The following is a 21,452-nucleotide window of genomic DNA, read 5'->3' as shown; positions in this document are numbered from 1 at the left end:
GAGCACTGTACTAAGCGCTTGGGAAGTACAAATTGGCAACATATAGAGACAGTCCCTACCCAACAGTGGGCTCACAGTCTAAAAGGACGGATGAGGGCCTGCTGAGGAGGGAGAGACCGGGGATGGGGTTTATTTGATTCATGTGTTCATTCATTCGTTTACCTGTATATCATCATCAATCGTATTTATTGAGCGCTTACTATGTGCAGAGCACTGTACTAAGCGCTTGGGAAGTACAAATTGGCAACATATAGAGACAGCCCCTACCCAACAGTGGGCTCACAGTCTAAAAGGACGGATGAGGGCCTGCTGAGGAGGGAGAGGCCGGGGATGGGGTTTATTTGATTCACGTGTTCATTCATTCATTTACCTGTATATATGTTTGTACATATTTATTTCTCTATTTATTTATTTACTTATTTTACTTGTACATATCTATTCTATTTATTTGATTTTCTTGGTGTGTTTGGTTTTGTTCTCTGTCTCCCCCTTCTAGACTGTGAGCCCACTGTTGGTCTCTATATGTTGCCAACTTGGACTTCCCAAGCGCTTAGTCCAGTGCTCTGCACACAGTAAGCGCTCAATAAATACGATTGATGATGATGATGATGATTCAGTCGTATCTATTGAATGCCCGCTGTGTCAATCAATCGAATCTACTGAGCGCTTGCCGTGCCAGGCAGATATTCGTATTTATCGAGCGCTTACTGGGTGCGGAACACTGGACTAAGCGCTTGGGAGAGGGCAAAAGAATATAACAGAAGCAGCGTGGCTCAGTGGAAAGAGCCCGGGCTTGGGGGTCAGAGGTCGTGGGTTCAAATCCCGGCTCCGCCACTTGTCAGCTGTGTGACTTTGGGCAAGTCACGTCACTTCTCTGGGCCTCAGTGACCTCATCTGGAAAATGGGGATGAAGACTGGGAGCCCCAGGTGGGACAACCTGATCACCTTATAACCTCCCCAGCGCTTAGTACAGTGCTTTGCACATAGTAAGTGCTTAACAAATGAAGACTGTGAGTCCCACATGGGACAACCTGATGAAATGGCCTTGTATCTATCCCAGCGCTTAGAACGGTGCTTGGCACATTGCAAGCACTTAACAAATACCACCATTATTATTATTATTATTATTATTATTAATATTAATCCTGACTCCACCACATGTCAGCTATGTGACTTTGGGCAAGTCACTTCACTTCTCTGTGCCTCAGTTCCCTCATCTGCAAAATGGGGATTAAGACTGTGAGCCCCATGTGGGACAAACTGATCACCTTGTATCTATCCCAGCGCTTAGAACAGTGCTTGGCACATAGTAAGTGCTTAACAAATGCCATTGTTATTATTATTAATCCTGACTCCACCACATGTCAGCTATGTGACTTTGGGCAAGTCACTTCACTTCTCTGTGCCTCAGTTCCCTCATCTGTAAAATGAGGATGAAGACTGTGAGCCCCATGTGGGACAAACTGATCACCTTGTATCTATCCCAGCACTTAGAACAGTGCTTGGCACATAGTAAGTGCTTAACAAATGCCATTGTTATTATTATTAATCCTGACTCCACCGCATGTCAGCTACGTGACTTTGGGTAAGTCACTTCACTTCTCTGTGCCTCAGTTCCCTCATCTGTAAAATGGGGATGAAGACTGTGAGCCCCATGTGGGACAAACTGATCACCTTGTATCTATCCCAGCACTTAGAACAGTGCTTGGCACATAGTAAGTGCTTAACAAATGCCATTGTTATTATTATTAATCCTGACTCCACCGCATGTCAGCTACGTGACTTTGGGTAAGTCACTTCACTTCTCTGTGCCTCAGTTCCCTCATCTGTAAAATGGGGATGAAGACTGTGAGCCCCATGTGGGACAAACTGATCACCTTGTATCTATCCCAGCACTTAGAACAGTGCTTGGCACATAGTAAGCGCTTAACAAATACCATTATTATTATTATTATTATTATTATTATTATTAATCCTGACTCCGCCACATGTCAGCTCTGTGACTTTGGGCAAGTCACTTCACTTCTCTGTGCCTCAGTTCCCTCATCTGTAAAATGGGGATTAAGACTGTGAGCCCCTTGTGGGACAACCTGATCACCTTGTATCTATTTCAGAGCTTAGAACAGTGCTTGGCACATAGTAAGCGCTTAACAAATACCATAATCATTATTATCATTGCTACTAAGCAATTGGGAGTGCACAACAGAACAATAAACAGACACATTCCCTGCCCGCAGCAGACAGGGACTGTGTCCAACCCGACTAGCTTGTATCTACCCCAGCGCTTAGAACAGTGCCTGGCACATAGTAAGCACTTCAATCAATCAATCAATCAATCAATCGTATTTATTGAGCACTTACTGTGTGCAGAGCACTGTACTAAGCACTTGGGAAGTACAAGTTGGTAACATATAGAGACGGTTCCTACCCAACAGTGGGCTCACAGTCTAGAAGACACCACAGACACTACAGTTATTATTATTCGTAAATTCATTCAATCGTATTTATTAAGTGCCTACTATGTGCAGAGCACTGTACTAAACGCTTGGGAGAGTCCAGTAGAACAATAAATGGACACATTCCCTTGCGACTGATTGACTGAATGACGAGGAAGCTTCCAATGGAATGGGGGAGACAAACCGAAAAGTGTCTGTGTCCTGTCTGCTCCTCCAGAGCCCCAGCTGTGGAACTTTGGGCAAGTCACTTCACTTCCCTGGGCCTCAGTTGCCTCATCTGGAAGATGGGGATGAAGACTGTGAGCCCCCCCTGGGACAACCAGATTGCCTTGTATCTTCAACAGTGAGGGGAAGCAGCGTGGCTCCGTGGAAAGAGCCCGGGCTTTGGAGTCAGAGGTCATGGGTTCAAATCCCAGCTCCGCCAATTATCAGCTGTGTGACTTTGGGCAAGTCGCTTCACTTCTACAGAGCGCTTAGTACAGTGCTCTGCACACAGTAAGCGCTCAATAAATACGATTGATGTTGATGATGACTTCTCTGGGCCCCAGTTCCCTCATCTGTAAAATAGGGATGAAGACTGTGAGCCCCCCATGGGACAACCTGATCACCTTGTAACCTCCCCAGCGCTTGGAAGAGTGCTTTGTACATAGTAAGCACTTAATAAATGCCATTATTGCCATTATTATTATTATCACAGTGCCTGGCACATAGCAAGGGCTTAAAAATGCCATGTTATTATTCTTCTTCTTCTGTTTCTCCGCAGAGCCCCCCGTGAGGGTGGTCCGGCCCCTGGACGAGGTGCGGGTGGAGGCCCGGAGCTCGGAGCGGGTGGTCCTGACGTGCGAGCTGAACCGGCCGGGGGTCTCCGTGCGCTGGTACCACGATGGGCTGGAGGTGGAGGAGAGCGAGAGCCTGCAGCTGGAGAGCCAGGGACCCCGCCACCGCCTGCTGCTGCCCGCCGTCCGGCCCAAGGACGCGGGGGACTTCGTGTGCGACGCGGGAGACAACTCCGCCACCTTCTCCGTCGTCATCTCAGGTCTGTGGCTGTCCCCGCCGGAAGGTGAAGATGAACCGGCGCGGCCTGGTGGGTAGGGCCCAAGCCTGGGAATCACAAGGATTCTCATCCCAGCTCCACCACTTGCCCCCTGTGTGACCTTGGAGGAGTCACTTCACTTCACTTCTAGACTGTGAGCCCACTGTTGGGTAGGGACCGTCTCTCTATGTTGCCAACTTGTACTTCCCAAGCGCTTAGTCCAGTACTGTGCACACAGTAAGCGCTCAATAAATACAATTAATTGATTGATTGATTCTCTGGGCCTTCTCCAGGAGGCCTTCCCAGACTGAGCCCCTTCCTTCCTCTCCCCTTTGTCCCCCTCTCCATCCCCGGCATCTTACCTCCTTCCCTTCCCCACAGCACCTGTATATATGTATATATGTTTGTACATATTTATTACTCTATTTATTTATTTATTTACTTGAACATATCTATTCTATTTATTTTATTTTGTTAGTACGTTTGGTTTCCATCATCATCATCAGTCGTATTTATTGAGCGCTTACTATGTGCAGAGCACTGGACTAAGCGCTTGGGAAGTACAAATTGGCAACATATAGAGACAGTCCCTACCCAACAGTGGGCTCACAGTCTAAAAGGGGGAGACAGAGAACAAAACCAAACATACTAACAAAATAAAATAAATAGAATAGATATGGACAAGCAAAATAAATAAATAAATAAATAGAGTAATAAATATGTACAAACATCTATACATATATTCAGGTGCTGTGGGGAAGGGAAGGAGGTAAGACGGGGGGGATGGAGAGGGGGACGAGGGGGAGAGGAAGGAAGGGGCTCAGTCTGGGAAGGCCTCTTGGAGGAGGTGAGCTCTCAGCAGGGCCACCTTGCCCCCTGTGTGACCTTGGAGGAGTCACTTCACTTCACTTCACTTCACTTTTAGACTGTGAGCCCACTGTTGGGTAGGGACCGTCTCTATATGTTGCCAACTTGGACTTCTGAAGCGCTTAGTCCAGTGCTCTGCACACAGTAAGCGCTCAATAAATACGATTGATTGATTGATTCTCTGGGCCTCGGTTCTCTCATCTGTAAAATGGAGGTGAAGACTGGGAGCCCCGCATGGGACAGGGACTGTGTCCAACCTGATTAGCTTGGATCTACCCCAGTGCTTAGAACAGTGTGTCACCGGTTGGAACCAGGCCCTGGGTAACTCGTGAGCTCATTTCCTTCCTTCCTTCCTTCTATCATCCATTTAGTCGTATTTATTGAGTGCTTACTCTGTGCAAAGCATTGTAATGATGATGATAATGATGATGGCATTTGTTAAGCGCTTACTATGTGCAAAGCACTGTTCTAAGCACCAGGGGGGATACAAGTGACCAGGTTGTCCCACGTGGGGCTCCCAGTCTTCACCCCCATTTTCCAGATGAGGGAACTGAGGCTCCGAGAAGTGAAGCGACTTGCCCAAGGTCACACAGCAGACATGTGGTGGAGCCGGAATTCGAACCCATGACCTCTGACTCCAAAGCCCGGGCTCTTTCCACTGAGCCACGCTGCTTCCCTGTATTTGAGAGCTCACCTCCTCCAGGAGGCCTTCTCGGACTGAGCCCCCCCTTTTCCCTCTCCTCCTCCTCCCTCATCACCCCCTTCCCCCCCGCCACAGCACTTTTATACATTTCAACATATTTATTACTGTTTATTTTATCGGTACATATTTATTACTCTATTTTATTAATGATGTGTATATAGCTATAATTCTATTTATCTACTTTGATAGTAGTGATGCCTGTCTACTTCTTTGGTTTTGTTGTCCATCTCCCCCCTTCTAGACTGTGAGCCCGTCATTGGGTAGGGATTGTCTTTATCTGTGGCCGAATTGGACTTTCCAATCAATCAATCAATCAATCGTATTTATTGAGCGCTTACTGTGTGCAGAGCACTGGAGTAAGCGCTTGGGAAGTAGAAGTTGGCAACATATAGAGACAGTCATCATCATCATCAATCGTATTTATTGAGCGCTTACTGTGTGCAGAGCACTGTACTAAGCGCTTGGGAAGTACAAGTTGGCAACATATAGAGACAGTCATCATCATCATCAATCGTATCTATTGAGCGCTTACTGTGTGCACAGCACTGTGCTAAGCGCTTGGGAAGTCCAAGTTGGCAACATATAGAGACAGTCCCTACCCAACAGTGGGCTCACAGTCTAAAAGGGGGAGACAGAGAACAAAACCAAACATACTAACAAAATAAAATAAATAGAATAGATATGTACAAGTAAAATAGAGTAATAAATATGTACAAACATATATACATATATTCATATTTCCAAGTGCTTAGCACAGTGCCCTGCACACAGTAAGCACTCAATAACTACGATTGAACGAATGAATGAAGTGCCTGGCACATAGTAAGCGCTTAACAAATACCAAAATTATTATTACTGTTACAGTCTAATAGTTAACGGACACATTTCCTGCCCACAACGAGCTTACACTCTGGGGGCAGCTGACAGTCTAGACAGAGCTTACGGTCTAGCTCACAGATTAGAGGGTAATGGGTAATGGCAGCAAGATTATTAAGATAATAATAATAATAATAGTAATAATTATGATATTTGTTGAGCGCTTACTCTGCTCCAGGACCTGTCCTAAGCGCTAGGGAGGACACAACATAATCGGTTTGGAGCCAGTCCCTGTCCCACACAGGGTTCACTCTCTTAATCTCACAGTCTTTTAGACTGTGAGCCCACTGTAGGGTAGGGACTGTCTCTATGTGATGCCAATTTGTACTTCCCAAGCGCTTAGTACAGTGCTCTGCACATAGTAAGCGCTCAATAAATACGATTGATTGATTGATTAATCCCCATTTTACAGATGAGGGGAATGAGGCCCAGAGAAGTGAAGTGACTTGCCCAAAGTCACACAACAGACGAGTGGCGGAGCCAGGATTAGAACCCACGACCTTCTGACTCCCAAGCCTGGACTTTATCCACTAGGCCATGCTGCTGATAATAATTATAATAATAATGATAATGGCATTTGTTAAGCGCTTACTCTGTGCCAAGCACTGTTCTAAGCACTGGGGGAGATACAAGGTGAGCAGGTTGTCCCACGTGGGGCTCACGATCTTCATCCCCATTTTACAGATGAGGTCACTGAGGCACAGAGAAGTTAAGCGACTTGCCCAAAGTCACCCAGCAGACAATAATAATAATCATAATGGCATTTATTAAGCGCTTACTATGTGCAAAGCACTGTTCTAAGTGCTGGGGAGGTGACAAGGTGATCAGATTGTCCCACGTGGGGCTCACGGTCTTCATCCCCATTTTACAGGTGAGGTCGCTGAGGCACAGAGAAGTTAAGCGACTTGCCCAAAGTCACCCAGCAGACAATAATAATAATAATGGCATTTATTAAGCTCTTACTATGCGCAAAGCACTGTTCTAAGCGCTGGGGAGGTTACAAGGTGATCGGATTGTCCCACGTGGGGCTCACGGTCTTCATCCCCATTTTACAGATGAGGTCGCTGAGGCACAGAGAAGTGAAGCGACTTGCCCAAAGTCACCCAGCAGACAATAATAATAATAATAATGGCATTTATTAAGTGCTTACTATGCACAAAACACTGTTCTAAGCGCTGGGGAGGTTACAAGGTGATCAGGTTGTCCCACGGGGGGCTCAGTCAGTCCCCATTTTACAGATGAGATCACTGAGGCCCAGAGAAGTGAAGCGACTTGCCCAAAGTCACCCAGCAGACAATAATAATAATAATGGCATTTATTAAGGGCTTACTATGCACAAAGCACTGTTCTAAGCACTGGGGAGGTTAACAAGGTGATCAGGTTGTCCCACGGGGGGCTCACAGTCAATCCCCATTCTACAGATGAGGTCACTGAGGCCCGGAGAAGTGAAGCGACTTGCCCAAAGTCACCCAGCTGACAATTGGCGGAGTCAGGATTTGAACCCATGACCCCTGACCCCAAAGCCCGGGCTCTTTCCACTGAGCCACGCTGCTTCTCTGATGCTCTGCACATAGTAAGCGCTCAATAAATCTGATTGATGATGACAAGGTTAAGGCGATCTGGGTAACAGAAGCAGGTTTACTGAGGTTACCTACGGCCTAAAGAACTTTCCCTATCGCACACAGAACCCGCGATAGGTAACTCTCAGGATTAAATCAATCAATCGTATTTATTGAGCGCTTACTGTGTGCAGAGCACTGTACTAAGCGCTTGGGAAGTACAAATTGGCAACACATAGAGACAGTCCCTACCCAACAGTGGGCTCACAGTCTAAAAATAAAGATAAAGATAAAGATAAGATAAAGATAAAATAAAGATTAAAGATATTCCTAGGCTAATAAGGAATAAATTGATCGCTCAGTTTGGTTCCCCATTTCTAGCAGCAGGAAAAACTTGGATGGAGACACCGGTTATCTCCTTGGGCTACCCCTCCAACCATCCCAAACGGGCTTCTGTTCAAGTAAACTTAGATAATAATGTTGGCATTTGTTAAGCGCTTACTATGTGCCAAGCACTGTTCTAAGCGCTGGGGAGGATACAAGGTGCTCAGGTTTCCCACGTGGGGCTCACAGGCTTCATCCTCATTTTGCAGATGAGATAACTGAGGCCTAGAAAATAATAATAATAATAACAACGATGATAATGACATTTATTAAGCGCTTACTATGTGCCAAGCACTGTTCTAAGCGCTGGAGAGGTTACAAGGTGATCAGGCTGTCCCACGGGGGGCTCGCAGTCTTCATCCTCATTTTACAGATGAGATAACTGAGGCCTAGAAAATAATAATAATAATGATGATGATGACATTTATTAAGCGCTTACTATGTGCCAAGCACTGTTCTAAGCGCTGGAGAGGTTACAAGGTGATGAGGTTGTCCCACGGGGGGCTCACAGTCTTCATTCCCATTTTACAGATGAGATAACTGAGGCATAGAAAATAATAATAATAACAATGATAATGGCATTTATTAAGCGCTTACTATGTGCAAAGCACTGTTCTAAGTGCTGGAGAGGTTACAAGGTGATCAGGTTGTCCCACGGGGGGCTCACAGTCTTCATCCCCATTTTACAGATGAGATAACTGAGGCATAGAGAATAATAATAATGATAATGGCATTTATTAAGCGCTTACTATGTGCAAAGCACTGTTCTAAGCGCTGGAGAGGTTACAAGGTGATCAGGTTGTCCCACGGGGGGCTCACAGTCTTCATCCTCATTTTACAGATAAGATAACTGAGGCATAGAAAATAATAGTAATAACAATGATAATGACATTTATTAAGCGCTTACTATGTGCAAAGCACTGTTCTAAGTGCTGGAGAGGTTACAAGGTGATCAGGTTGTCCCACGGGGGGCTCACAGTCTTCATCCCCATTTTACAGATGAGATAACTGAGGCATAGAGAATAATAATAATAATGATAATGGCATTTATTAAGCGCTTACTATGTACAAAGCACTGTTCTAAGTGCTGGAGAGGTCACAAGGTGATCAGGTTGTCCCACGGGGGGCTCACAGTCTTCATCCCCTTTTTACAGATGAGATAACGGAGGCTCAGAGAAGTTGTTCCTTGCCCAGAGTCACACAGCTGACCAGCGGCAGAGCTGAGATTCGAACCCATGACCTCTGACTCCCAAGCCAGGGCTCTTTCCACTGAGCCACGTTGCTTCTAGATGGGCTACCTCTTAAACCACTCCAAACGGGCTACCTCTCCAACCATCAAATGGGCTTCAAATCACCCCAAAGGGGCTACCTCTCAAACTCCCAAATGGGCTTCCTTTCAAGTAACCCCAAGTGAGTTACCTCTCCAACCACCTCAAAATAATAATAATAATAATCATTTTGGTATTTGTTAAGCGCTTACTATGTGCAAAGCACTGTTCTAAGCGCTGGGGAGGATACAAGGTGATCAGGTTCCCTGAAGGGCTCACAATCGTCATCCCCAATTTACAGATGAGGTCACTGAGGCACAGAGAAGTGAAGTGACTTGCCCAAAGTCACACAGCTGACACGTGGTAGAGGCGGGATTAGAACTCATGACCTCCAACTCCCAAGCCTGTTCTCTTTCCACTGAGCCACGCTGCTTCTTCAAATATCCCCAAAGGGGCTGTAGTAGTAATAATAATAATAATAATAATAATAATAATAATAATAATAATAAGAGCATTTATTAAGCGCTTACTATGTGCAAAGCACTGTTCTAAGCTCTGGGGAGATTACAAGGTGATCAGGTTGTCCCACGAGGGGCTCACAGTCTTCATCCCCATTTTCCAGGTGAGGTAACTGAGGCACAGAGAAGTGAAGTGGCTTGCCCAAAGTCACACAGCTGACACGTGGCAGAGCCGGGATTTGAACCCATGACTTCCGACTCCCAAGCCTGTGCTCTTTCCACTGAGCCACGCTGCTTCTTCAAATATCCCCAAAGTGGCTATCTTTCAAACCACCCCAAACAGGCTTCCTGTCAAGCGACCCCAAAGGGGCTACCTCTCAAACCGCCTCAAATGGGCTGCCTTTCAAGAAACCCCAAATGGGTTAATCAATCAATCAATCAATCGTATTGATTGAGCGCTTACTGTGTGCAGAGCACTGTACTAAGCGCTTGGGAAGTCCAAGTTGGCAACATATAGAGACGGTCCCTACCCAACAGTGGGCTCACAGTCTAAAGAGGGTTACCTCTCAAACCGCCTCAAATGGGCTGCCTTTCAAGAAACCCCAAATGGTTTAATCAATCAATCAATCAATCGTATTGATTGAGCGCTTACTGTGTGCAGAGCACTGTACTAAGCGCTTGGGAAGTCCACGTTGGCAACATATAGAGACGGTCCCTACCCAACAGTGGGCTCACAGTCTAAAGAGGGTTACCTCTCAAACCGCCTCAAATGGGCTGCCTTTCAAGAAACCCCAAATGGGTTAATCAATCAATCAATCGTATTGATTGAGCGCTTACTGTGGGCAGAGCACTGTACTAAGCGCTTGGGAAGTCCACGTTGGCAACATATAGAGACGGTCCCTACCCAACAGTGGGCTCACAGTCTAAAGAGGGTTACCTCTCAAACCGCCTCAAATGGGCTGCCTTTCAAGAAACCCCAAATGGGTTAATCAATCAATCAATCGTATTGATTGAGCGCTTACTGTGGGCAGAGCACTGTACTAAGCGCTTGGGAAGTCCAAGTTGGCAACATATAGAGACGGTCCCTACCCAACAGTGGGCTCACAGTCTAAAGAGTCTCAAACCACCTCAAAAGGGCTTCAAATAACCCCCAAGGAGCTACCTTTCAAACCACCCCAAGTGGGCTTTCTTTCCTTCCTTTCTTTTAGACTGTGACCCCACTGTTGGGTAGGGACTGTCTCTCTATGTTGCCAACTTGTAGTTCCCAAGCGCTTAGTACAGTGCTCTGCACACAGTAAGCGCTCAATCAATACGATTGATTGATTGATTTCAAGTAACCTCCAACGGGCTACCTCTCAAACCACCAAAAATGGACTTCAAATCACCCCAAAGGGGCTACCTCTCAAGCCACCGAATGGGCTTCCTCTCAAGTAACCCCAAAGGGGCTACTCTCAAACCCCCCCAAATGGGCTTCCTTATAATAATAATAATGATGATGGCATTTATTAAGCGCTTACTATGTGCAAAGCACTGTTCGAAGCACTGGGGAGGTTACAAGGTTGAGAAGCAGCGTGGCTCAGTGGAAAATCAATCAATCAGTCGTATTTATTGAGCGCTAACTGTGTGCAGGGCACTGTACTAAGCGCTTGGGAAGTACAAGTTGGCAACATATAGAGACAGTCCTTACCCAACAGTGGGCTCACAGTTTAAAAGGGGGAGACAGAGAACAAAACCATACTAACAAAATAAAATAAATAGAATAGATATGTACAAGTAAAATAAATAAATAGAGTAATAAATATGTACAAACATATATACATATATACAGGTGCTGTGGGGAAGGGAAGGAGGTAAGATGGGGGGATGGAGAGGGGGACGAGGGGGAGAGGAGGGAAAGGGCTCAGTGTGGGAAGGCCTCCTGGAGGAGGTGAGCTCTCAGTAGGGCCTTGAAAGGAAAAGATCACGAGCTCTGGAGTCAGAGGTCATAGGTTCAAATCCCGGCTCCGCCACTTGTCAGCTGTGTGACTTTGGGCAAGTCACTTCGCTTCTTTGTGCCCCAGTTCCCTCATCTGTAAAATGGGATGAAGATTGTGAGCCCCCTGTGGGACAACCTGATCACCCTGTTACCTCCCCAGCGCTTAGAACAGTGCTTTGCACACAGTAAGCGCTTAATAAATGCTATCATTATTATTATTATTACAAGGTGGTCAGGTTGTCCCACGGGGAGCTCACTTTCTTCATCCCCATTTTACAGATGAGGGAAACGTCCAATGGGCTACCTTTCAAACCACCCCGAACCTTCCTCCTTTCTTCCTCGTCCCTCCTCTTCCTCGTCCCTCCTCTTCCTCCCCCACCTTCCTCTCTTCTCTCCTCTCCCTCCTCCCCCCTTCTTCCTTCTTCATCTCTTCTCTTCTCCTTCAAATAACCCCAAATGGCTATCTCTCAAACCGCCCCAAAGAACAACAATAATGATGGTCTTTGGGAAGCGCTTACTATGTGCCAAGCAGTGTTCTAAGCGCTGGGGGAGATACAAGGTGATCAGGTTGTCCGACGGAGCGGCTCACGGTCTTCACCCCCATTTTCCAGATGAGGGAACTGAGGCCCAGAGAAGTGAAGTGGCTTGCCTCAAGTCACCCAGGGGACAAGTGGTAGAGGCAGGATTAGAACCCATGACCTCTGACTCCCAAGCCCGGGCTCTTTCCACTAAGGGGCTTCCTTTCAAGTAACCCCAAACAGGTTCTCCAACCACCCCAAATGGGCTTCCTTTCAAGTAACCTCAAATGAGCTTCCTCTCAAATCATCAAATAGGCTTCAAATCACCCCAATCAATCAATCAATCAATCGTATTTATTGAGCGCTTACTGTGTGCAGAGGTAACCCAAAGGGGCTACTTGTCAAACCACCCCAAATGGGCTGCCTTTCAAGTTATCTCAAACAGGCTACCTCTCTAATAATAATAATGATAATAACAGTATTTGTTAAGCGCTTACTCTGTGCAAAGTACCATTCTAAGCGCTGGCGGAATACAAGGTGATCAGGTTGTCCCACGGGGGAGCTCACGGTCTTAATCCCCATTTTACAGATGAGGGAACTGAAGCACAGAGAAGTGAAGTGACTTGCCCAAAGCCACACAGCTGACAATTGGCAGAGCCGGGATTTGAACCCATGACCTCTGACTCCAAAGCCCAGGCTCTTTCCACTGAGCCACGCTGCTTCTCTAATCACCAACCAGGCTTCAAAAACCCCAAAGGGCTGGCTCAGTGGAAAGAGCGTGGTCTTAGAGAAGCAGCGTGGCTCAGTGGAAAGAGCCCGGGCTTTGGAGTCAGTGTCATGGGTTCAAATCCCGGCTCCTCCAATTATCAGCTGTGTGACTTTGGGCAAGTCACTTCACTTCTCTGCACCTCAGTGACCTCATCTGTAAAATGGGGATTGACTGTGAGCCCTCTGTGGGACAACCTGATCACCTTGTAACCTCCCCAGCGCTTAGAACAGTGCTTTGCACATAGTAAGCATTTAATAAATGCCATTATTATTATTATTATTATTGGGAGTCAGAGGTCATGGGTTCTAATCCCGCCTCCGCCACTTGTCAGCTGTGGGACTTTGGGCAAGTCACTTCACTTCCCTGGGCCTCAGTTGCCTCATCTGGAAGATGGGGATGAAGACTGTGAGCCCCCCCGGGGACAACCAGATTGCCTTGTATCTTCAACAGTTAGGGGAAGCAGCGTGGCTCAGTGGAAAGAGCCCGGGCTTTGGAGTCAGAGGTCATGGGTTCATATCCCGGCTCCGCCAATTGTCAGCTGTGTGACTTTGGGCAAGTCACTTCACATCTCTGACCCTCAGTTCCCTCATCTGTAAAATAGGGATGAAGACTGTGAGCCCCCCAATGGGACAACCTGATCACCTCGTAACCGCCCCAGCATAATCATCATCAATCGTATTTATTGAGCGCTTACTATGTGCAGAGCACTGTACTAAGCGCTTGGGAAGTACAAATTGGCAACATATATATTGTTATATATATATATATATATATATATTGTTATATATGTACATATAATAACATATATTGGCAGCATTTAGAAGAGTGCTTTGTACATAGTAAGCACTTACTAAATGCCATTATTATTATTATCACAGTGCCTGGCACATAGCAAGGGCTTAAAAAATACCATGTTATTATTATTCGTCTTCTGTTTCTCCGCAGAGCCCCCCATGAGGGTGGTCCGGCCCCTGGACGAGGTGCGGGTGGAGGCCCGGAGCTCGGAGCGGGTGGTCCTGACGTGCGAGCTGAACCGGCCGGGGGTCTCCGTGCGCTGGTACCACGATGGGCTGGAGGTGGAGGAGAGCGAGAGCCTGCAGCTGGAGAGCCAGGGACCCCGCCACCGCCTGCTGCTGCCCGCCGTCCGGCCCCGGGACGCGGGGGAGTTCGTGTGCGACGCGGGAGACGACTCGGCCTTCTTCTCCGTCGTCGTCTCAGGTGGGAGCCATGCTCAAGGGACGGAGGGGGTGTCCTTCCCGTTCTTGCCTGTATATATGTAGATATGTTTGTACATATTTATCACTCTATTTATTTATTTATTTTACTTGTACATATCTATTCTATTTATTTTATTTTGTTAATATGTTCGGTTTTGTTCCCTGTCTCGCCCTTCTAGACTGTGAGCCCGCTGTTGGGTAGGGGCCGTCTCTAGATGTTGCCAACTTGCACTTCCCAAGCGCTTTGGGTAGGGACTGTCTCTATATGTTGCCAACTTGTACTTCCCAAGCGCTTAGTACAGTGCTCTGCACACAGTAAGCGCTCAATAAATACGATTGATGGATTGATTGATTAGTACAGTGCTCTGCACACAGCAAGTACTCAAGAAATACAATTGATTGCCTGAATCTTCTGGGTGCAACGCGGCCTAGAGCCTGGGCCCGGGAGTCAGAAGGACCTAATGATAATCACCATCATCAATTGTATTTATTGAGCACTTACTGTGTGCAGAGCACCGTACTAAGTGCTTGGGAAGTACAAGTTGGCAACATATAGAGACAGTCCCTACCCAACAGTGGGCTCACAGTCTAAAAGGGGGAGACAGAGAACAAAGCCAAACATACTAACAAAATAAAATAAATAGAATAGATATGTACAAGTAAAATAAATAAATAAATAAATAGAGTAACAAATATGTACAAACATCTATACATATATACAGGTGCTGTGGGGAAGGGAAGGAGGTAAGATGGGGGGGATGGAGAGGGGGACGAGGGGGAGAGGAAGGAAGGGGCTCAGTCTGGAAAGGCCTCCTGGAGGAGGTGAGCTCTCAGCAGGGCCTTGAAGGGAGGAAGAGAGCCAGCTTGGCAGATGGGCAGAGGGATTGGGGGCATTCCAGGTCCGGGGGATGACGTGGGCCGGGGATCGATGGCGGGACAGGTGAGAACGAGGCCTAACGGGGAGGAGATTAGCGGCAGAGGAGCGGGGGGTGAGGGCTGGGCTGGACAAGGACAGAAGGGAGGTGAGGTAGGAGGGGGCCAGGGGATGGATGGACAGCCTTGAAGCCCAGGGTGAGGAGTTTGTTTAGCGCTTACTCTGTGCCAAGCACTGTTCTAAGCACTGGGGGAGATACAAGGTCATCAGGTTGTCCCACGTGGAGCTCACAGTCTTCATCCGCATTTTCTAGATGAGGTCACTGAGGCACAGAGAAGTGAAGTGGTTTGCCCAAGGTCACACAGCTCCCCATCCCCCCCACCTTACCTTCTTCCCTTCCCCACACCACCTGTATATATGTATAAATGTTTGTACGTATTTATTACTCTATTTATTTGTACATATTTATTCTATTTATTTTATTTTGTTAATATGTTTGGTTTTGTTGTCTGTCTCCCCCTTCTAGACTGTGAGCCCACTGTTGGGTCGGGACCGTCTCTATATGTTGCCAACTTGTACTTCCCAAGCGCTTAGTCCAGTGCCCTGCACACAGTAAGCGCTCAATAAATACGATTGAATGAATGAATGAATGAAGTGGTGGAGCCAGTATTAGAACCCACATCCTCTGACAACCAAGCCCGGGCTCTTTCCCCTAAGCCCATCCAGGCTCTGCCACTTGGGTAGGGACCGTCTCTATATGTTGCCAACTTGTACTTCCCAAGCGCTTAGTGCAGTGCTCTGCACACAGGAAGTGTTCAATAAATTAGAGAAGCAGCGTGGCTCAGTGGAAAGAGCCCGGGCTTTGGAGTCAGAGGTCATGGGTTCAAATCCCGACTCCGCCACATGTCTGCTATGTGATCTTGGGCAAGTCACTTCACTTCTCTGGGCCTCAGTTACCTCATCTGTAAAATGGGGATTAAGACCGTGAGCCCCACGTGGGACAACCTGATCACCCCGTATCCTCCCCAGTGCTTAGAACAGTGCTTTGCACATAGTAAGCGCTTGACAAATGCCAATTATATAATTATATATAAATACGATTGAATGAATTATTATTCCTGAGCCCTCCACGCCCAGCTCCAAACTCCCTCCCAGAGGCCTCTGTCTTGGTTACTCCCCCAGAGCCCCCCGTGAGGGTGGTCCAGCCCCTGGAGGAGGTGAGGGTGGAGGCCCGGAGCTCGGAGCGGGTGGTCCTGACGTGTGAGCTGAACCGGCCGGGGGTCTCCGTGCGCTGGTACCACGATGGGCTGGAGGTGGAGGAGAGCGAGAGCCTGCAGCTGGAGAGCCAGGGACCCCGCCACCGCCTGCTGCTGCCCGCCGCCCGACCCCGGGACGCGGGGGACTTCGTGTGCAACGCGGGAGACGACTCGGCCTTCTTCTCCGTCGTCATCTCAGGTAGTTGGGGGTCCCACCTGGAGTAGAGGGTGGGCTCCTTGGGGCCCTGCTGCTTCTGCTCCTCCCGGGGGAGACCAGGCCGTGATGCGGGCACAGATGGACACCGTCCTGGCATTGGGATTGGCACCGGGGCTGGCGTTGGGATTAGGCCTGGGCTTTGAGGTGGGGTGGAGGTTCATTAATTAATTCATTCAATCGTATTTATTGAGCACTTACTGTGTGCAGAGCACTGGACTGAGCGCTTGGGAATTACAAGTCGGCAACCTATAGAGATGGTCCCCACCCGACAACGGGCTCACAGTCTAGAAGGGGGAGACGGACAACAAAACTAAACATGTGGATAGGTGTCATCAGAATAAATAGAAATAAAGCTAGATGCCCATCATTAACAAAATAAATAGAATAGCAAATATGGACAAGTAAAATAAATAGAGTAATAAATCTGTCCAAACATATATACAGGTGCTGTGGGGAGGGGAAGGAGGTAAGGGTGGGGGGGATGGGGAAGAGGAGAGGAAAAAGGGGGCTCAGTCTGGGAAAAAGGGGGCTCAGTCTGGGATTGGGATTGGGGGGTTGGGATTAGGGTTGAGGTTAGGGGCTCTCTCCCCATCTCTCCCTCTCTCTTTCTGTCCCTCTTTCTCTCTAACCCTCTCTCCCCTTTCTCTCCCTCTCTTTCTTCCCTCTCTCTTACTCTCTCCCCATCTCTCTCTCTCTTTTTAATAATAATAATAATAATAATAATAATAATAATAATAATGGCATTTGTTAAACACTTACTATGTGCCAAGCACTGATCTAAGTGCTGGGGAAGATACAAAGTAATCAGGTTGTCCCACATGGGGCTCACAGTCTTCATCCCCATTTTCCAGATGAGGGAACTGAGGCACAGAGAAGTGAAGTGACTTGCCCAAAGTCACACAGCTGAGAAGTGGCAGAGCCAGGATTAGAAGCCCGTGCTCTTTCCATAATACACACTGCTTCTTCTATCCATTCATTCATTCAATCGTATTTATTGAGCGCTTACTGTGGGCAGAGCACTGGACTAAGCACTTGGGAAGTACAAGTTGGCAACATATAGAGACGGTCCCTACCCAACGGCGGGCTCACAGTCTAGAAGGGGGAGACAGACAACAAAACAAAACATATTAATAAAATAAAATAGAATACTAAATATGTACAAGTAAAATAGAGTAATAAATATATACAAACATACATACAGGTGCTGTGGGGAGGGGAAGGAGGTAAGGTGGGGGGGATGGGGAGGGGGAGGAGGGGGAGAGGAAGGAGGGCGCTGAGTGTGGGAAGGCCTCCTGGAGGAGGTGAGCTCTCAGTAGGGCCTTGAAGGGAGGAAGAGAGCTAGCTTGGCGGATGGGCAGAGGGATTGGGGGCATTCCAGGCCCGGGGGATGACGTGGGCCGGGGGTCGACGGCGGGACAGGCGAGAACGATGCCCAGTGAGGAGGTGAGTGGCAGAGGAGCGGTGGGTGCGGGCTGGGCTGTAGAAGGAAAGAAGGGAGGTGAGGTAGGAGGGGGCGAGGCGATGGACAGCCTTGAAGCCGAGAGTGAGGTGTTTTTGCCCGATGTGTAGGTTGATTGGTAGCCACTGGAGATTTTTGAGGAGGGGAGTAACATGCCCAGAGCGTTTCTGCACAAAGATGATCCAGGCAGCAGCGTGAAGTATAGATTGAAATGGGGAGAGACAGGAGGATGGGAGATTGGAGAGGAGGCCAATGCAGTAATCCAGTCGGGATAGGGTGAGAGATTGAACCAGCAGGGTAGCAGTTTGGATGGAGAGGAAAGGGCGGATCTTGGCAAAGTTGCGGAGGTGAGAGCGGCAGGTTTTGGTGACGGATCGGATGTGAGGGGTGAACGAGAGAGCGGAGTCAAGGGTGACACCAAGGTTGCGGGCTTGTGAGATGGGAAGGATGGTAGTGCCGTCAACAGTGATGGGAAAGTCAGGGAGAGGGCAGGGTTTGGAAGGGAAGATAAGGAGTTCAGTCTTGGACATACTGACTTTTAGATAGCGGGCAGACATCCAGATGGAGATGGCTTGAAGGCAGGAGGAGACATGAGCCTGAAGGGAGGGAAAGAGAGCAGGTGCAGAGACACAGATCTGGGTGTCATCAGCGTAGAGATGATAGTTGAAACCATGGGAGGGAATGAGTTCACCGAGGGAGTGAGTGTAGAGAACAGAAGGGGACCGAGAACTGACCCTTGAGGAACCCCTACAGTGAGGGGATGGGAGGGGGATGAGGAGCCCACAAAAGAGACTGAGAATGAACGGCCGGAGAGATAGGAGAACCAGGAGAGGACGAAGTCTGTGAAGCCAAGGTTGGATAGCGTGTTGAGGAGAAGGGGGTGGTCTACAGTGTCGAAGGCAGCTGAGAGGTCGAGGAGGATTAGGATAGAGTAGGAGCCGTTGGATTTGGCAAGCAGGAGGTCATTGGTGACCTTTGAGAGGGCAGTTTCTGTGGAATGTAGGGGACGGAAGCCAGATTGGAGGGGGTCGAGGAGAGAGTTGGCGTTGAGGAATTCGAGGCAGCGTGTGTAGACGACTCGTTCAAGGAGTTTGGAAAGGAATGGTAGGAGGGAGGTAGAGCAATAACTAGAAGGTGAGGTGGGGTCAAGAGAGGGTTTTTTTTTTAGGATGGGAGAGACGTGGGCATGTTTGAAGGCAGAGGGGAAGGAACCAGTGGAGAGTGAACGGTTTAAGATGGAAGTTAAGGAGGGGAGGAGGGAAGGGGTGAGAGATTTCATAAAATGAGAGGGAATGGGGTAAGAAGCACAGGTGGCCGGAGTAGCACTTGAGAGGAGGGAGGAGAGCTCGTCAGAGGATACTGCTGGGAAGGATGGGAGAGTAGTGGAGAGTGTTGAGAGCCGGGGGGTTGGAGAAGGGGGAGTAGTGACTTTGGGGAGCTCAGACCTGATGGATTTAATTTTATTAATGAAGTAGGAGGCGAGATCGTTGGGGGTGAGGGAAGGAGGAGGGGGAGGAACAGGGGGCCTGAGAAGGGAGTTAAATGTACAGAAGAGCTGACGGGGATGATGGGCATGGGTGTCTGTCTTTCTCTCCCTTTTTCTCTCTCCCCATTTCTCTCTCTTTCTTTCTCTCTATTCCTCCCTCTCTTTCTGTCCCTCTCTCATCCGTCCCTGCCTCATTCTGTATTCCTCTCTCCTTCTCTCTCCCTGTGTCTCCCCATCTCTTTTTCTCTCTATCCCTCTCTTCCATCTCTTCCTCTTTCTTTCCATTCCTCTCTTTATCTCTATCCCTCTCTCTCCCTGTCTCTTCCTTTCTTTTTCTCTATTCCTCTGTCCCTCTCTCATTTCTCCCTCTCTCCCCTTCTCTTCGTCTCTATCCCTCTCCCTCTCTCCCTGTCTCTTCCTCCTTCTTTTTCTATATTCCTGTCCCTCTCATCTCTCCCTCTCTTTCTCTCTATCCCTCTCTTCCTCTCTACTTCTCTTTCCATCTCTCTCCCCATCTTTCTCCCTTTCTCTCTATATCTCTCCCTGCCTCTCCCTCTTTTTTCTCTCTATTCTTCTGTCCCTCTCTCATCTCTCCCTCTCTTTATCGTTCTCTCCCTCTTTCTTCCCATCTCGCTCTCCCCGACTCTCCCTCTCTTTCTCTCTCTCCCTCTCTCCCCCATTTCTTCATCTCCCTTTGTCTCTCCCTCTCTATCCTTCTCTCCTCATCTCTTCTTCTCTTTTCCTTTAGCCCTCTCCTCCTATGCTCCCTCTTCTCTCTATCCCTCTCTCCCCATCACTTTCTCTCTCTTCCTCTGTCCCTCTCCCTTTCTCCTTAGTAATAATAATAATAATGATGGCATTTATTAAGTGCTTACTATGTGCAAACCACTATTCAAAGCGCTGGGGAGGTTACAAGGTGATCAGGTTGTCCCACGGGGGGCTCACAGTCTAATCCCCATTTTACAGATGGGGTAACTGAGGCACGGAGAAGTGAAGTGACTTGCCCAAAGTCACACAGCTGACAATTGGCGGAGTCGGGATTAGAACCCACGACCTCTGACTCCAAAGCCCGGGTTCTTTCCACTGAGCCACGCTCCCTCTCTCCTTCTATTCTGCATTTCTTCCTCTTTCTTTCCTCCCTCCCTCTCTTTCTCTCTAGCCTCCTCTCCCCATCTCTTCCTCTCTCTCTAACCCTTCCTCCCCCTCCTTCTTTCTCTCTATCCCTCTCTCTTTCTCTCTCCCCATCTCTTTCTTTCTTTTTCTCTATTCCTCTGTCCTTCTCGCATCTGGGCCTCTTTCTCTCTATCCCCCTCTCCCTCTGCCCCCCATCTGTCCCTCTCTTTCTCTCTAACCCTCTCTCCTCCTCTCTTTCCCTCACCCTCTCCCTCCCCTGCCCCTCTGCCTATCCCCGAGAGCCTCCTTGCTTCTGTCTCCTCACTTTCTTCTCCTCTATTCCTCTGTCCTTGTCTCATCTCTCCCTCTCTTTCTCCCTAGCCCATCTCTCTCCCCCCGTGTCTCCCTCTTTCTCTCTGACCCTCTCTCCCCCTCTTTTTCCCCATCTCCCTCTTTCTCTCTCGCACCCTCCTCTCCCCCTCTCCTTTTCCCCACTCTCTCTCTGCCTGTCCCCACTTAGTCTCAATATTTTCCCCAGAATCTTTTGAGATCCCTCTTGCTTCTGTCTCCCCGTCTCTTTCTTTCTTTCTCTCTATTCCTCTGTCTTTCTCTCATCTCTCTCCCTCTCTATGTCCCTATCTCCCTCTCTCTCCACCGATTCCTCTGTCCTTCTCTCATCTCTCCCTCCCCTCTCTATCCCTATCTCCCTCTCTCTCCACCGATTCCTCTGTCCTTCTCTCATCTCTCCCTCCCCTCTCTATCCCTATCTCCCTCTCTCTCCACCAATTCTTCTGTACTTCTCTCATCTCTCCCTCTCTCTCTGTCCCTCTCTCCCTCTCACCCCCCCATTCTTCTGTCCTTCTCTCATCTCTCCCTCTCTGTCCCTATCTCCCTGTCTCCTTCTCTCTCCTCCAATTCCTCTGTCCTTCTCTCATCTCTCCCTCTCTCTCTGTCCCTCTCTCCC

General features: G+C 48.3%; 1 protein-coding gene across 1 annotated transcript in view; it reads left to right on the top strand.

Moving 5' to 3' along the window:
* The window catches only part of OBSL1 (obscurin like cytoskeletal adaptor 1), a 73,549-nt gene that overhangs the window by 25,462 nt on the left and 26,635 nt on the right, over window positions 1-21,452 (top strand). Inside the window, exons 8-10 of the mRNA XM_038752459.1 lie at window positions 3,220-3,492; window positions 13,812-14,084; window positions 16,140-16,412. Of these exons, the coding sequence (XP_038608387.1) occupies window positions 3,220-3,492; window positions 13,812-14,084; window positions 16,140-16,412 (819 nt within the window). The remainder of the gene's footprint in view (window positions 1-3,219; window positions 3,493-13,811; window positions 14,085-16,139; window positions 16,413-21,452) is intronic.

This window comes from Tachyglossus aculeatus, chromosome 1 (genome assembly GCF_015852505.1).
Source record: "Tachyglossus aculeatus isolate mTacAcu1 chromosome 1, mTacAcu1.pri, whole genome shotgun sequence".
In the NCBI taxonomy this organism is placed as follows: domain Eukaryota; kingdom Metazoa; phylum Chordata; class Mammalia; order Monotremata; family Tachyglossidae; genus Tachyglossus; species Tachyglossus aculeatus.
This window is presented reverse-complemented; position numbering and strand designations above follow the sequence as displayed.